General features: G+C 47.1%; 1 protein-coding gene across 2 annotated transcripts in view; it reads right to left on the bottom strand.

Moving 5' to 3' along the window:
• Nucleotides 1-6,535: 6,535 nt before the first annotated feature.
• Nucleotides 6,536-17,872, bottom strand: part of IL2RA (interleukin 2 receptor subunit alpha) — a 44,291-nt gene continuing 32,954 nt past the window's right edge. Inside the window, exons 4-8 of one of the 2 annotated variants that reach the window (XM_082618007.1) lie at nt 15,675-15,896; nt 14,221-14,307; nt 13,806-13,877; nt 12,556-12,622; nt 6,536-6,821 (exon numbers count right to left, since the gene is read on the bottom strand). In XM_082618007.1, coding sequence (XP_082474133.1) covers nt 6,797-6,821; nt 12,556-12,622; nt 13,806-13,877; nt 14,221-14,307; nt 15,675-15,896 — 473 coding nt within the window. In that variant the 3' untranslated portion in view covers nt 6,536-6,796. Of the gene's footprint in view, nt 6,822-9,897; nt 10,035-12,555; nt 12,623-13,805; nt 13,878-14,220; nt 14,308-15,674; nt 15,897-17,872 lie in introns of those variants that run through there. The other variant, XM_082618006.1, reaches the window with a different exon arrangement.

The following is a 17,872-nucleotide window of genomic DNA, read 5'->3' as shown; positions in this document are numbered from 1 at the left end:
CTCACTTTACCGCACTCCTGTCTCACGAGTCAGAACTTAGTCACGTGGCCCATTTAGCTGCCGGGGAGGCTGGCAAACGTAATCCTCAGCTGGGGGAGGGCTGTGTTCCACTAAAACCTGGGCTTTCATGACCAAAGGAAGACTGGATTTAGGGGTCATAGCAATCTCTGTCAGAAAACTTTATTTTCCATAGTTGTTTTAAATTCCCAGTTTGACATCTCTGCCGTGTCTGAGTTTGGTTCTGATGTTGGCTCCGTCTCTTCAGACTGCAGTTTATGCTTTTTAGCATGGCTTGTAATTTCTTTCTTTCTTTTTTTTTTTTTTTTTTTTGGCGGGGCTGTGCGGCTTGAGGTATCTTAGTTCCCCGACCAGGGATTGAGCCCAGACCCTTGGCAATGAAATTGCCTTGTAATTTTTTGTTGAAAGCTGGACGTGATGTACTAGGTAAAAGGAATTGAGGTAAGTAGGCCTTATGGTGTGAGGCTTTGTGTTTGTCTGCCTAGGAATTAGGCTGTGTTTAGCGTTTACTATACCTGTGGAGGCTGAAATTGCCTATGGTGTCATTGTTTTTATCTCCCTGGCTTTCCCTGGGTTTTCTCTGCGTTTCCCTAGAGACTTTTTCTTAAATAATGTCTAAGATGTGTGGGTCTTTGGGCCGTGTTTCCCTGTTATCATACAGGAGCCATACTGATGTGATGGTGAGGTGTGGGGGAGGGATGGTTTTACAATTATCTTACAATTGTCTTACAGTTAGGGGTTAAGTCTCCTTAGTGAGCCTGGGGCTGTGCTTCTCCCCCAACCCCTCAGGTGGGATAGAAAGCCTGGATAGGAATCCAGGAGTCTGGAGTCGATATTTCCCTTCTCCTGTGTGGAAGGTAGAGCAGGTCAGAGTTGGGCATTTCCCTTCCCTCTGGTGCGTTAGGCTTAGATAAAACCCAAGATAGTTAGGGAAGTAGTTTCTCCCAGGGACAGCCCTCCTTAAGGAGAGCAGAGTGTCTGGTATATTTCAAAATTGGTTCCTTTGCCCCCTCCCCCTGCTGCAAGCATGAGGGGGTTTTCTCTGACTGTCACCATGAGGACCTGGTTCACCCCCGGGAGGTAAAACCCATGGAGACGTAAGGCCTCCTATGACTGGACCCCTGGAGTTTATACCTCCCAGACTTGTCCACACCGAGCCTCCCGCAGTCATGGGTTTAGGTTTCCCTGCCCCAGTGTCTGCTCCTGGCCTTCTGCTCCAGGAGGCTGTTGATTCTTTGCATCCACCTGTCTGTCACTTCACTTTGGGGGCAGAGCCTTGCCCTGTGACTGAGGGATCTGAGAAGAGTCACTGGTGTTCAGTTTGTTCAGGGTTTTCTTCTTACTCCAGCCCCTGGAAACTGCTAATTTGCTTTCTGTCTCTTTGGAGCTGCCTATTCTGGACATTTCACATAAAAGGAATCATACAACATGTGACCTTTTGTGTCTGGCCTCTTTCACTTGGTATAATGTTCTTTAGGCCCACCTATGCTGTAGCCTTTATCAGGACTTGATTCCTTTCTATGGCAGAGTCATATTGCAGTGTGTGGAGAGACCATGGTTTGCTTATCCATTCCTCCGTTGGTAGGCCTTTTGGGTTGTTTCCATCTCTTGACTGTTTGGCTGTGATGCTGTTATAAGCAGTCGTATACAAGCTTCTGTGTGGACACGGGTTTTCTTCCTTCCTGCGGAACGTGCCCAGGAGTGGAAGTGCAGGGCCATCTGGTAATTCTTTAACTTTTTGAGGAACAACCACCACAATGGCTGCACCATTTTACATTCCCTCCAGCAATGTATGAAGGTTCCTATTTCTCCACATCCTTGTCAACATTTGTTATCTCCTCTTTTTTTTTCCCTTAAAGTCATCTTAATGGTTATGAAGTGGTGTCTCACCATGGTTTTGATTTGCATTTCTTTTTTTTTTAATTTTTATTGAAATATAGTTGATTTACAGTGTTGTGTGAGTTTCAGGTGTACAGCAAAGTGATTCAGTTATATATGTATATATATATATATTCTTTTTTTACATTCTCTTCCATTATAGGTTATTACAAGATATTGACTATAGTTTCCTGTTCTATACAGTAAGTCCTTGTTGGTTACCTATTTTATATATAGTAGTGTGTATATTTTAATCCCAAGCTCCTAATTTATTCCTCCCCCGCCCCCAGTTTTGGTAACCATCAGTTTGTTTTCTATGTCTGTGAGTCTGTTTCTGTTTTGTAAGTAAATTCTTTTGCATCATATTTTTTTTTTAGATTCCACATATAAGAGATATCATATGATATTTGTCTTTCTCTGTCTGGCTTACTTCACTCAGTATTATAATCTCTAGGTTCATCCATGTTGCTGCAAAGGGCATTATTTTATTCTTTTTTATGGCTGAGTAATATTCCATTATACATATCTATATCTATATCTATATCTATATATATCTGATTTGCATTTCTGAAATGACCAATGATGATGTGCTTGTTAGCCATCTGTCAGGACCTCTTTATATTATTAAAAAGTATTGAGGAGGAAAACATAGGCAGGACACTCTATGACATAAATCACAGCAAGATCCTTTTTGACCCACCTCCTAGAGAAATGGAAATAAAGACAAAAATAAACACATGGGACCTAATGAAACTTAAAAGCTTTTGCACAGCAAAGGAAACCATAAACAAGACCAAAAGACAACCCTCAGAATGGGAGAAAATATTTGCAAATGAAGCAACTGACAAAGGATTAATCTCCAAAATTTATAAGCAGCTCATGCAGCTCAATAACAAAAAAACAAACAACCCAATCCAAAAATGGGCAGAAGACCTAAATAGACATTTCTCCAAAGAAGATATACAGACTGCCAACAAACACATGAAAGGATGCTCAACATCTTTACTCATTAGAGAAATGCAAATCAAAACTACAATGAGATATCATCTCACACCAGTCAGAATGGCCATCATCAAAAAATCTAGAAACAATAAATGCTGGAGAGGGTGTGGAAAAAAGGGAACACTCTTGCACTGCTGGTGGGAATGTGAATTGGTACAGCCGCTATGGAGAACGGTATGGAGGTTCCTTAAAAAACTACAAATAGAACTACCATATGACCCAGCAATCCCACTACTAGGCATATACCCTGAGAAAACCATAATTCAAAAAGAGACATGTACCAAAATGTTCATAGCAGCCCTATTTACAATAGCCCGGAGATGGAAACAACCTAAGTGTCCATCATCGGATGAATGGATAAAGAAGATGTGGCACATATATACAATGGAATATTACTCAGCCATAAAAAGAAATGAAATTGAGCTATTTGTAATGAGGTGGATAGACCTAGAGTCTGTCATACAGAGTGAAGTAAGTCAGAAAGAGAAAGACAAATACTGTATGCTAACACATATATATGGAATTTAAGAAAAAAAAATGTCATGAAGAACATAGGGGTAAGACAGGAATAAAGACACAGACCTACTAGAGAATGGACTTGAGGATATGGGGAGGGGGAAGGGTAAGCTGTGACAAAGTGAAAGAGCGGCATGGACATATATACACTACCAAACGTAAGGTAGATAGCTAGTGGGAAGCAGCCGCATAGCTCAGGGAGATCAGCTCGGTGCTTTGTGACCGCCTGTAGGGGTGGGATAGGGAGGATGGGAGGGAGACGCAAAAGGGAGGGGATATGGAAACATATGTATATGTATAACTGATTAAATTTGTTATAAAGCAAAAAAAAAAAAAAAATTAAAAAAAAAAAAAAGTATTGAGGCTCCTCAAAACTTTTTGTTATGTAGTTACATCTAGTGATACTTATCATACTTAGACACTAAAACCAGGAAATGTTAAAAATATTATTTATTAATTCTTCTATAAACAGCAGTAATAAACTCATTATTATGTGTTAACACCAGAGCGATGACATCATCACATATCATGTAGCTTCTGGAAAACTCCACCATACATTTGTAAGAGAATGAGAGTGAAAAAGGTAAATAACATCTTAATCACAGCGGACCCTTGAACAACACTGGAGTTGGGAGCAATGACCCATTGTGCAGTAAAAAATCCACGTGTAAGTTATAGTCGGCCTTCTGTGTCCCTGGTTCCTATGTATCTGTGGTTCCTCTGTATCCCTGATTCTGCATCTGCGGATTCAACCAACCATGGATTGTGTAGCACTGTAGAATTTACTTTTAAAAGAAATCTACATAGGGCTTCCCTGGTGGCACAGTGGTTGAGAGTCCGCCTGCTGATGCAGGGAACACAGGTTCGTGCCCCGGTCCTGGAAGATCCCACATGCCGTGGAGCAGCTGAGCCTGTGAGCCATGGCCGCTGAGCCTGCGCGTCCGGAGCCTGTGCTCCTCAACAGGAGAGGCTGCAACAATGAGAGGCCCGCGTACCACAAAAAAAAAAAAAAAAAAAAAAAAATCCACATGTAAGTGGACTTGTGCAGTTCAAACCTGTGTTGTTCAAGGGTCAACTGTATTATGAAAAAAATTTTGATCTCATAGACCTCCCTCCCCCAAAATGAGTAATGATAATCCAGTTTTATTCAAGTAAGATAAATAAGATTAAAACAATTTTTTTTCTGGTCTTATATTCCTCTTAACATTAGTTTCCCCAGAAAATATATACTTGGGGGATGTTGACGATGGAAGCTGATGGTACTTGGTTGGTCAGAGAAAGGACAGAAAATGGTTCTTTAATCTAGATATGAACCTGCTGACTCCTGCCCATTTTTTTTTTATTTTTTTTTTTTTGCTGTACGCGGGCCTCTCACTGCTGTGGCCTCTCCCGTTGCGGAGCACAGGCTCCGGACACACAGGCTCCGCGGCCATGGCTCGCGGGCCCAGCCGCTCCGCGGCATGTGGGATCTTCCAGGATCGGGGCACGAACCCGTGTCCCCTGCATCGGCAGGCGGACTCTCAACCACTGCGCCACCAGGGAAGCCCCTGCCCATTTTTTTCATAACATTTTCCTGCCCTTTCAGAAATGAAAACTGGCTTCTGATTTAAAATTTTCATTAATCTTCATTATGTGATTTTGTTTAACCTGGACATCTAAGTCAACTGATTGAGAATTGAGATTTTTGGCAAGAGTCTGAATCTGCACTGAAATCTCAGCCCCTGGGGCTGATTTTTCCAGTGAGAGTTGAGGGTGGGAGGCATAAACCCCGTGGTTCTCAAAGTGTGGCCCCGGACCAGCATCATCAGCATCACCTGTAACCTGTTAGAAATGTAAATTCTCAGGCCCCACCCCAGACCTGCTAACTCAGAAACTCTGTAGGTGGGCCCAGCCTTCCGTGTTTTTTTGTTTTGATTTGTTTTGTTTTGTTTTTTATTTTTGGCTTCGTTGGGTCTTCGTTGCTACACGCGGGCTTTCTCTAGTTTCAGAGAGCGGGACTACTCTTCCTTGCGGTGCATGGGCTTCTCATTGTGGTGGCTTCTCTTGTTGTGGAGCACGGGCTCTAGGTGCGTGGGCTTCAGTAGTTGTGGCACGCTGCCTCCGTAGTTGTGACTTGCGTGCTCTAGAGCGCAGGCTTGGTAGTTGTGGTGCACGGGCTTAGTTGATCCGTGGCATGTGGGATCATCCTGGACCAGGGATCAAACCTGTGTCTCCTACATTGGCAGGCAGATTCTTAACCACTGCACACAGGGAAGTCCCCCCTTCTATGGTTTAACAAGGCCTCCAGGTGATTTTGATTTGCTCAACGTTGTGCTACCAGTTTGAGGATCACTGGTGTGGCCTTGTCCATCATTACATGCTCTCCCTCCCCCCACCCCGACTTCCTTCTTTCTTTCCTTCCATAAACATTGAATGTATTGCTCCCTTATCAGTGTTTTTATGACACTTCTTTGAAAATGTACACATTTGCACATTGTGTGTCTGTCTGTAAACATCAAATTCATGCTGGCCAAATACAGAGTATCATTTATAGCAATCCAAGAGAAACTAACTCTTGAAGTGCCCATCAGTCATGTACAGCTGAAGCTTTTTGACTGGGATAATCCATTACCTAGGACCTAGCTTATCCCCCTTCTCCCGACATTAACTCCAGTGAAATCTTTTCAAATATTGAAGCTCCACAGTTCCAAGGGCTTGGTTGTCCTCTTTTGGTATTACCCAAAGACTATTCCCCCATGGACTCTGTTCTTTAGAAACTCAGAATTGAAGGTTCAATGGAGGGGGGCTAGTTTAGAGCACTGACCTAAGGTCAAAAGCATTCCTAGTTACCAGTCCAGAGTTCTTAGGGGGCATTCATTAAAGGATGTGATCAGGAGAATGGGCTAGTCAACCAGAGGCTGGGAAAGGACCTACGTGGACTGAGGAACAAGGTCCAGTTACATAGGGTAGAGAGCATGTGTGTCTATTTATATTAGTGCTAGGGTTTTCCTTGGGATCTCTAAACCGGGAAGTTGGGATGAACTTAGCATGAAGCTACTCTTCTTTGTATTATACATGGTATGGAGAGAGTTCCATGCCGGTCATGCTTTAATGAACACATACACAACATGAAAATGGGACCAAGAGTTCTGGTTTTTCCTCCCTGTTCCTCCAGTGACCTTGGACTTGCTGCCTACGTGCAGGTCAAGCTCACTCATTGATACTACAGAGCTGGCTTCACGATGGGGTTGCAGGTGCCTGGTGTCCTGTGATGTGACTTCAGAGCTTTCCAGAACCCATGGGATCAGGAGACGCCTCTTGGATGAGTGTTTAGCTGCCTTGATTTTGATTGTGGTCCATGACATCTGCGGGTTCTTCTTGGCTTCTTCCTGCCCTTGGTTTTCTAGATTGTCCTTCTATTCTTCTTCCTGTAGTGATATAACAAGTCATAGTCATGGGTGTAATACTGCACCAAGAAGAATGTCATCTGCACCCTAAATTAATGTGGGTGGAGCATTCAACAGAAGCCCCCATTGACCCCGCTAACTTTAAATCCCACCCCGGGATACTCTGACCTTCCCACATGCTGACCACCCCTTTAGAGGTCAAGACGGGCAGCGCCGTGGTCCTCACAGCATGGTGATCCAATCATTGTGTGGTGAGTGGGGCTGAGAAAGAGCCTGAGACCCAGACCATTACAGGTGTGGAGGCTGGGTGGGTCTTAGGGAAGGGGCTACAGGAGGGGGTCTGCTCCAGGGCTGCTCCCCACGGGGTACATGACCCTCACGTTACATGTCATCCTAGTGTGTATGACAACAGTCCCCCGTAACACTCTAACATCTGGTGTCACCCCCAAGTCAACCCTCTTCCTTAACCCTCACTTCTGATCAGCCACCAAATTCTGCTAACTTGACTCACGTATTTCTCGATTTTTTCCTCCTTTTAAAAAAAAATTATTATTTATTTATTTTTGGCTGTGTTGGGTCTTTGTTGCTGTGCGTGGGCTTTCTCTAGTTGCAGTGAACGTGGGCTTTCTCTAGTTGTGGTGAGCGGGGGCTACTCTTTGTTGCGGTGCGCGGGCTTCTCACTGCGGTAGCTTCTCTTGTTGCGGAGCACGGGCTCTAGGCGCGTGGGCTTCAGTAGTTGTGGCTCGCGGGCTCTAGAGTGCAGGCTCAGTAGTTGTGATGCACGGGCTTAGTTGCTCTGCAGCATGTGGGATCTTCCCAGACCAGGGCTCGAACCCATTTCCCCTGCATTGGCAGGATTCTTAACCACTGCGCCACCAGGGAAGTCCTTTTCCTCCTTTTTAACTTATGTCCACTGACCTAGTTCATGCTCTCCTCGTCCCGTGTGGATTTATTCCATCGTAACATAATCAAACTGCCACCACCATTACCCACCTTAAATCCAGCCTCTATTGTAGCCGGACTGTTCAGAGGGCCAGTGCTACCATTTATCGCATAATTGAGCTTCTGTGGCTCGCTGTCGTCCTCAGGATCGGGCCTGAGCTCCTCAGTCTGGCCTGATCTTCCAGGACTTGGTCCCTGGCCATTCCCACAGCACCACTGCCCCGTGCACTTTACACCCCAGTGTTCAGAACTGCTAGATCCTCCCAGACGTCCTCATGCCCTTCAGGCTGCCTTACTTCCCCTCCTGCCCCTCTGCCTTGCAGCTTCTCCTGCCGTTCTTTATCTGGCCGCTGGTATCAGCTCTGAAAGCCTTCTGGGTGTCCCCATATAGGATTAGGTGTCCTTTCTCTTCATTCCTGTAACACCTCAACCTTAGGCTTTAACAAATTACATTTAAAGTCTCAATTTTTTCCCCCTTCTCCTCCACTGATCCGTAAGCTCCTGAGAGCAGGGGCCATTCGTATGCATCCTTAGGCCCCTGGCAAGTGCCTGGTACATAGGAGATATTCTCGTAGTCATTTTAAAATTGAGATATAATTGACATAGAACATCGTGGAAGTTTAAGGTGTACCGTGTGTTGATTTGATACATTTATATATTGAGATGTAATGAACACCCTGGTGTTAAAGCTGACACTTCCATCATATCACGTAACTGTCATTTCTTCTTGGTGGTGAGAACATTTAAGATCTAGTCTCTTAGCAACTTTTAAGTATATAATACAATATTGTTGATTATAATCACCTCTGCTGTGCATTAGATTCCCCAGAACTTATTCATCTTCTACCTGCAAGTTTGTACCCTTTGACCAGCACCTACGTAGGAGATATCCTATCAAATTTTTTTGGAAGTATACGGGAGACAATAGCTTCATAAAAGGAATAATAAAACCAACTAGCTGTGCTAAGGGGTTTTCATGAATTGAAAACTCCTAGTTTTCCAGCTGGCACCGTACCATAAGAACTTTCTGTGGTGATGGGAATGTTTTGTATCTATGTTGTCCAATAACGTGGCCACGTGTGGCTATCAAACTCCTGAAATGTGGCTGGTGCAACGCGTAGGCCGAATTTTTAATTGTATTTAAGTTTAAACTTAAATATCCACACGTGGCTAGTGGCGACCCTATCAGACAGTACAATCCTAGACTCCCCCAGCCCTTCCTCAGCCCATGGGAACATCTGGTTACTTCCTAACTTGCTCAGAGCTCCCATGGGGCAAGGCTCCAAGAACTGGTGTGTTGGCAAATGTTTAACAACCAGCTGTCTGAAAAAGGCTGCCTGTTTCCATGGTGTAAAAACTCCCACCATTCCCAGTTTCAAGCTACCTTGAAAACAGAGTTGGGGAGAGACGTGCAGTATAAAACCATCATATAGATAGTATTTCCTCGATACAGATACACAGATGCAAATAACCCTGAGAATAAAGTAGTAAAATGCAGTAAAACAATTAGAAAGTGATTAATTTTGAGTACTTATTAACTTTGTTTTCTCTTTTAATAAACTTATTTATTTATTCATTTTTGGCTGCATTGGGTCTGCGTTGCTGTGCGCGGGCTTCTCATTGCGGTGGCTTCTATTGTTGTGGAGCACAGGCTCTAGGCTCCCGGGTTCAGTAGCTGTGGCTTGTGGGCTTCAGTAGTTGTGGCATGCGGGCTTCAGCAGCTGTGGCTCGTGGGCTCTAGAGCGCAGGCTCAGTAGTTGTGGTGCACGGGCTTAGTTGCTCTGTGGCATGTGGGATCTTCCCGGACCAGGGATCAAACCGGTGTCCCCTGCTTTGGCAGGCGGATTCTTAGCCACTGCGCCACCAGGGAAGTCCCTGACTTTGTTTTTAATATAATTTATTTAACTGTAAGTTTATATAATTTAATTTTTAATAATGGTTATGCTTAAAAGCAGTTCTCAAAATTCCAGAACATCTAGCTTTTGGCTCTCAGGAGCTGGGGTAAGTCAGCTCCTAGTAATTGCTTTAAAAAATTTTTTAAATCAAATGTAGTATTTCTGTTTGGCCACAAGAGGGCACCATCAGATGAAATTCAATTCTAGGAAGGCTTTTGGACCAGCTCTCTGGGTCAGTTTGAGGTGTCTGTTTAGGTCTCCCGGAAGATTGCAATTCTGGGAGATCTTGGAAACTCCTATAGTTTCAGGCAGTTCTTGGTTTCACAACATCAAGTCCAAACCTTTCCCACTCCCAAATAGCTTCATCCCTTTGTGTACGAAGGTTTGGGTCTTTAAGCTACCAAATACAAAGATCCTTGATGGGTATTAGGTCCTGTCAGTGAGGGAAGGAGAGGGTCTGTGTGTGCAGTAAAGATAATGTCTTGGGCAATTTACATGCATCATCTCACAGAATCCTATAAAAACGCCTCAGGAATTGGCTAACACGTAGAGAGATTGGTAGGTTGCTGGGTATGTGAATAATTCCTAACACGGCAACCCTAGAGGGCTTCTCCTTTGCATTGCAATCATTTGTGCTTTTTAATTGACAGAAGGAAAACCAGGAGTTTATCGTGGGCCTGACGATCAAGATAAGAATGGAAGGAATCTGATGATTTCTCTCTGGCTAGGCAGGCTGGGGGGTCAGAGGGCTTTGGTTCTTGGCGGGGGGTGGGGGGGGTGACTCTCTTTCTTCTCAGGGTCTTCTGGGGGGTTTATATCAGGGTTGGCAGAGTGCACTTGGTGCGGAGGGGGTAGGGGATGCCCTGGGAGGGGGGGAGAGTGACAAGCTAGGTCTCCATAGTCTTCTGTCTAAAGGGAGGGAGAGACTGACTCTGTGTGTGTGTGTGTGTGTGTGTGTGTGTGTGAGAGAGAGAGAGAGAAAGAGAGAGAGAGAGAGAGAGAGAGAGAGAGAAATGATTTCACTCTCTTGATTCTTTTTTTTTAAAGACCAGAGCTACCTGATGGCTTTCAGGGAAGGGTTTTTGTTTTTTTTGTTTGTTTTTTTTTGCGGTACTTGGGCCTCTCACTGCTGGGGCCCCTCCCATTCGGAGCACAGGCTCCGGACGCGCAGGCTTAGCGGCCATGGCTCACGGGCCCAGCCGCTCCGCGGCATGTGGGATCCTCCCGGACCGGGGCACGAACCCGCGTCCCCTGCCTCGGCAGGCGGACTCTCAACCACTGCGCCACCAGGGAAGCCCCACTCTCTTGATTCTTAACACTGTTAGTGCAGTGGGTCTCAAAGTTTGGTCCCTGGACCAGCAGCATTGGCATCACCTGGGCATTTGTTAGACATAAATTTTCAGGCCCTACCCCAGACCTGCTGAATCAGGGACTTTGGGGGTAGGCTTGGCAGGCTCTGCTTTAAGAAGCCCACAGGCAATTAGGAATTTGGGATTAACAGATACTATATATAGAATAGATAAACAATGAAAACCTACTGTATAGCACAGAGAACTATATTCAGTATCTTGTGATAACTTATAATGGAAAAGAATCTGAAAAGTATATATATATATGTGTATTTATATATATCTGAATCACTTTGCTGTAAACCTGAAACACTGTAAATTAACTGTACTTCAATTAAAAAAAAACAAGCCCACCTGGGAGATTCTGATGCACTCACGTTTCAGAACCACAGGTCCAGCTCGGGGTTATCTAAGCTGGATGTGTATGTATTAGATGCGACTGAGGAGCTTTTAAAAAGTACTAACGTCGGGCTTCCCTGGTGGCGCAGTGGTTGAGAGTCTGCCTGCTGACGCAGGGGACGCGGGTTCGTGCCCCGGTCCGGGAGGATCCCACATGCCACGGAGCGGCTGGGCCCGTGAGCCATGGCCGCTGAGCCTGAGCGTCTGGAGCCTGTGCTCCGCAACGGGAGAGGCCACAACAGTGAGAGGCCCGCGTACCGCAAAAAAAAAAAAAAAAAGTACTAACGTCCCAGTAACAACAGGGCATACAGTATGTACATGGTCCCATTTACATGAAATGTCCAGAACGGGCAAATCCATAGAGATGGAACGTAGATCAGTGGTGGCCAGGGAATGGGGGGGGGTGGGGAATTGGGATATGTGTGGTTTCTTTTTGAGGTGATGGAATGCTCTGGAATTAGATACTGGTGGTGTATACACAACAGTGCTGAAAACCACTGAATTACACACTTTAAAATGGTTAAAATGAAGAATTTTATCTCAATTAAAAAAAAAAGTACTGATGTCTGGGGCCCACATAAGCATTGGTATTTAAAAAATCTCACTGGGTTGTTCTCCTCTGCAGCCGGAGAGTTAATGCAAATGAGTCCACACGTGGGGTCGCGTGGGTCAGGTTCCCGGCCTAGTGGGCTCTGGTGGGAGCGTCTGCGTTGCGGGGTGGGGAGCACAGGAGAGAACCAGGGCTGACGCTGCCCTTGGTTCTCCGCTGCCAGGTGACAGGGGCAAAGAGGTCCTGGGCACTAGACAGAGGTTGCAGTTTGGGCCTCTGCTGTGCAACCTTGTCCACATTGCTTAACCTGCCAGAGCTGTAGCAAAGGTTTCAGGTTGCCATAAAGTTCGCAAGGTAAGCATGGACCCTGGCATACAGTAGGCGCTCAGTGGATGTTCGCTTCCTTGGCTTTCCCATTTCCCTGCGGCTGTAATTCTGTGGGTCGACTCTGGGAAGGCGTGCACTGGCCAGTCCTCCCTCTGCTGCTCCCCAAACCCCTGGTGGTCAGGGAGGAAGGGGGTGGGCTTGCGGGGGAAGGGGTCCCTGACCCGGTGCTTTCCTGCGCGGCCCTCCCCCTCCCCCCAGCGTGGGCGGGGCTTCCTTGCTCACCCGGGACTCACCATCTCTGCTGCCAGGTGAGGCCGCTCAGGAGGAGGATGCTGATGAGCAGCAGGATGCAGCCGGCCACTGTGGACGGAGAGGCAGGTCAGGGAAGGGGGCCCAGGGGCTGAGAGAGCCCGTCCCCTTGTATCCGTCCCCACCCCCAGCAAAGGGCTCGCCGAGAGGTGAGCGCTGCGGTTTGTGCCGCCCCTTTTCAGAACGCGGCTCCCTCCCGGCAGAGTTTCCCTGGAGGCTCCAGGACCAGGGCCTGGGGGTGTGGACTGGAAGGGCACAAGCCTTTCCTCAGGGGGCTCCACTCTTTCTGTGGGGAGCAGCTGATAGGCACCCTCTCCCCGGCCTCAGTTAAAGAAGCCGTGAGTGAGGCCTGCGATGGGTAAAAGAAATGTTGAAATATAAAGATACATGATAAACACTTAGCATCTCCTGAAAGTGTTCTGTTTCCCAGATGCTGCTTTCCTGTGGTCCTGAAGCTGTCAAGTTATCCATACGTCCATCTGTCTATGTGTCTTAGACGTGCCTCAAATCCTGTTTTTCTCCACTCACCCCCCTCCCCTTATGAGATATAATTGACATGTAACATTGTCTAAGTTTAAGGTATGCAATGTGTTGCTTTGATACACTTATACATTGCAAAATGTAATTACCATTTCTTTTTTGGGCCAAGAACATTTCAGATTTACCCTTAGCAACTTTTCACGTCTGCAGTACAGCGTTGTTAGCTGTGATCACCATGCTCTACGTTCGATCCCCAGACGTGCTCTTCTTCTCACTGGAAGTTTGTGCCCTCTGACACCCGCCTCCCCATTTACCCCACCCCCGGCCCCTGGTCACCAGCATTCTGCTCTGTTTCTAAGAGCTTGGTTTTGGTCTTTGTTTTGTTTTTTTCTCAAAGCCCATTTTTGCCTCCCACCAGGAAACACCTGGAGTGTTGATGGCATGCTTCTTCTCTCTTCCGCTGGTTCCACCACATCCCCGCACCCTGGCCTCCCCTCACACGCAGGTGCTGGGTATTTCGTCCTCTAGAATCTGGTCGGGAGGCACTGGTTGAGGCTGGTTTGAGACCTCACTCCTAACTCACTACAACCGGTTCCTGTGATTCCGAGTCATGTTACTATCTGGATTCGTCTTTGACTTTTATAAACATTATATAGTGTAAAGAGCTAGTTTATAGTAACTAACCAAGCAGCTCACCAACCCACCAAGCAAACGTCCCCTGGTCTCTGTCTGGTGCACGTTTGTCGCTACCCACCTGCGATCTGATACTTGGTTGTAAATATGAACATATCCATGGTCGCAGCCACTTCTGTGGGTGTTTGGAAATCTGTGCAAAAGAGAGAGAAGGGTGCTAGTCACTGCTGGCTGTGGGGCTGCACAGGGCTGGGAGAGTCCAGGCTTCTCGGGTCTGGGGGCTCGGAGTCCACTGGATAGCTAGGAGAGACCAGGGGAGCCTGGGGCCAACATTTGAACATTTCGTTCTTCTGCCTCGAGGTGCCACCTTCATCTTGTTTCTCCTCTGACACTGGCGGTGTTTGAGGACTGGGAGGTTGCACTCAGGTGTGCGATCATCTCTAGCACCTACGGGCAGCTCCAGGCCAACTCCTCCCCTTATCCTGCATCACGGTTTAATAGCCAACCTTTTATCTTCCAAGAAACTCCAGCCGTACCTGTGGTACCTGCCATCCTCGTTGTTAAGGGAAAAGGAGTTTCACTGCCAGGGGGAGCATCCGTGCTCTCCTGAGGCTCTTCTTCACCTGGAGGAGAGAGTAAGGATGCTTGTGGAACAGAAGGTGGGAAGTGGAGGTCTCATGTGCACCCCCTCCCTGGCCTCCTCAGCTGACCCCAGATGCACTAGCTGAGGTGTGAGTCTCAGTTCTCGGTTCCCCATCAGGGTCACAGCGAAGTGGCTCAGTGGCCGCAGCAGAGCAGGAGGGAGGGAATTTTGTGACCCTGACCCTGGCTTTCTACAGAACTCTGAGCAACTTTCTCCCCACGCTGCCTACTCAGCTCTGGTTTCCTTCTGTGGCTTAGAAACGGGTCATCATAATACAAATACCATCAAACCATTAAACGAAGTAGAAATGCACAAAAGGAGAGCTTTTCTCTGTGACAGGTTTCCCATTGCTCGTGGACACGCCTGGCGTGCAGTGTGGCTCATGGGGGTCAGGCTATGGGAAAGAAACACAGCAGCCTCCCTAGAAGATCCAAGAGGGAGACGTGGGGTCTGGGAAGTGGGGGTGAGCAAAGAAGCCACTAACACTTAGGGTCAAATGGAAGTGACTTTTGATTATAGAAATAGTAAGACGATTTCAGAATGAAAATAGAAGACCTCAACATAGGTGGCTTGTCTGCGTGTGTGAATGAGCGTGCATGCGTGTGCATGTGTGTTTGTGCTTGAAAAGTCCCTTCCCTGCACATTTGCACTTTGGCAAAGCTCAGGTGGGACTCACACAAGAGGAGGGGGCATGCTAATGGCATTGCATGTCACAAATAATGGATTTACATTATGTATCAGCAAGTTGGAAATGTGTGCACGGCATGTGGACTTTCCTTTTTTTTTTTGTTTTGTTTTGTTTTGCGGTACGCGGGCCTCTCACCACTGTGGCCTCTCCCGCCGCGGAGCACAGCCTCCAGACATGCAGGCCCAGCGGCCGTGGCTCACGGGTCCAGCCGCTCCGTGGCATGTGGGATCTTCCCGGACCGGGGCACGAACCTGCGTCCCCTGCATCGGCAGGCGGACTCTCAACCACTGCGCCACCAGGGAAGCCCCTGGACTTTCCTTTTTGAATGAGGAAGTTTTGGTAGCTTAGAGTCAGAAGGAAAATTTCAGGATCATCTAGAAAAGGGGGCGGCAGGATCGCCTGTGAGGTAGCACCAGGGGGCTTCGGAAGACCTTTCTTCCTCTTCCATCTCCTGCTATTTATCCCCATCAGGGTACGGGGACCTTAGGTGATGAAGACCTTGGAGTTTATCTAGTCTGTTTTCTAGAATGAGAGAAAACAGAGGCCCCAGAGAGGAAGAGACTTGCCCAAGGTCACGTAGCGGGTGGGTCAGGGATTCCAGCCTGGTTCGCCCGACAGAAGCAGCAAGGTGGTGGACCTGGGGGTGGGCATCTCCATACCTGGAAACTGACTGTTCTCCCTTTCACTTATGCACTCAAGCTTGGGCCGGGTCCACTTCATGTTCCCATAGATCATCTTGCAGGTGCTCTTGGTAGGGCCTCGCTGTAGGGCCCTGAATCCCTGAGTGCACTGGTAGTAAACTATCTGCCCCTCCATGAAATGGTAAATTCTCTTCAAAGGTTCATGTTCATGTTCCCATGGTGGAGGCTCCTTGCAGTGACCTGGAAGAGGGAAAGGAAATTCCAAAGGCAAGCTGGGGAGACATTGTGAGTCCAGGTTGCCTCTTCCTAGAGACTGGACCATGGTTCTTACTCTTTTCCTTGTCCCCTTCCTCCCTCCCTTCCAGTAAGTAATGATAACATCTATGTGTTAGGACCTTTGCTAGACACGTGAAAAGGCATGAAGACCCAGTCCGCCTGCTCCTGGTAAGGAAGTACATACAGGCAGAATGTGGTGAGGATGACAGCCAAGAGACAGACGCTTACTCTCGGAATGCAGAGAAATAAGCAATTACTTCTGCTGATGGTGAGAGATTTGATAAGTAGACAGGCATGCGAACGGTGGTCTCAGTTTAGGTCTAAAGGCAGGCTCAAGCCAATCTGGGCCAATGAAATGTGGAGACCGTCTGGATCCCCACTGCTAAGTGAGTTGCAGCTGGTGGTCATCTTGGGGCCATGGCGGAAGGACTGGGGACAAATCCAAAGCCAGGAGGAGGGAAGCGCTGAGGTGATCTTGGAGGAATGGAGCCTGATCCCTGATCAAGCCATGCCTGAAGCTTGACCCAGGTGGGCCCTTTTAAGGACTCTGAAAACTTCCATGCCCAGTAACTTTCCACTCGCCGAACTAAAATCCAAGCCTGGCTGACCTTTAACCTCAGAGATCATGTCCTGATTTAATCCCAGAATCCAACCCCTGCCCCCGCCAAATCTGGACATATGGGCCACAGGTCCCTCTAAGCCCAGAAGTGTGAAACTGTATATATGCTCTGACCTTCCACAACCCCAAGGACCCATATAACCTTTCCCCGCACCCTCTGTAACCCTCTGCAGCAGGAGGCCGAGTGGTTCCATCCCAGGTGGTCTGCTCAGTGCAGCACCTTGCAAATCATGACTGAATGTGTGTTTCAGTCTCAGAATCAAATTGCCTTTACAGTCAGTAAAATTCATAACCGTCTGAACCCATTTGAATTGGGTTTGCTTCTTTCAAGTGAAAACCTCCACATTAAGACAATCCGTGAAGTATCCCTTAGCCAGAGCCAGCTGGTTATCTCTTGAGTAAGGACAGTAAACTTTGACCTCTTGAGAAAACTTTCAGTAATTGTGGAAGGTGATGCGGGAGAAACAAAGAGAAACAAATAATTAAATGTGTTCGGAAACCTTGTTCCAGCACAGAGTGAAAAGGGCTGGAAACAGCATGTTGCAGAGTAGTCCTTGGATTAGTCATTGGGTTTTAATTTTTTTAATTAATAGAAGCTGAAAATAAATTCAGACTAGTTTAAATAATCAGTAGCAAGATCCCTGTTCTAATTCAGGAGACCCAAGGCCTTATTTCAGTCCTGTTATGTGAGTTTAGCCAAGTCTTTTTTTGTTTTGTTTTGTTTTTTTTTCCGCAGTACGCGGGCCTCTCACTGTTGTGGCCTCTCCCCTTGCGGAGCACAGGCTCCGGACGCGCAGGCTCAGCGGCCATGGCTCACGGGCCCAGCCGCATGTGGGATCTTCCCGGACCGAGGCACGAACCCGCGTCCCCTGCATCGGCAGGCGGACTCTCAACCACTGCGCCACCAGGGAAGCCCTAGCCAAGTCTTTAAATGTCTCTGTGTCTCAATTTATTCAGTGAATTGAAGTAATATTTCCTGCTCCCTGACTCACTGGCTTCTGAGGTTCAAATGAGATTATATACAATGTCGTAAAGTGCTTTGTAAGGTTATAAAATTGGCGTAGGACCATGGGGTCTTGTAAGGTCAGCTGGTCCCCCACAAGACTCAGGTTTTCCTAATGGACTCTCTTTCTTCCTGATGTTATGGCTTGACTTCAACATTATTAATTTTGGGAAGTTGGGGCAGCAACTTGCTGGGCCACAACCTATTAGCTAGGAGGAGTTTGTCCACAGCTTCCAGAGGCACCAGTGTGGCACCGCCCACTTCACAACCCTGTCCTGTAAGAAATGTCTGGAAGTAAATTGCTTTGCTTGGAGTTCA

The sequence above is a fragment of the Mesoplodon mirus genome (genome assembly GCF_964341445.2).
Source record: "Mesoplodon mirus genome assembly, chromosome: 4".
Taxonomy (NCBI): domain Eukaryota; kingdom Metazoa; phylum Chordata; class Mammalia; order Artiodactyla; family Ziphiidae; genus Mesoplodon; species Mesoplodon mirus.
This window is presented reverse-complemented; position numbering and strand designations above follow the sequence as displayed.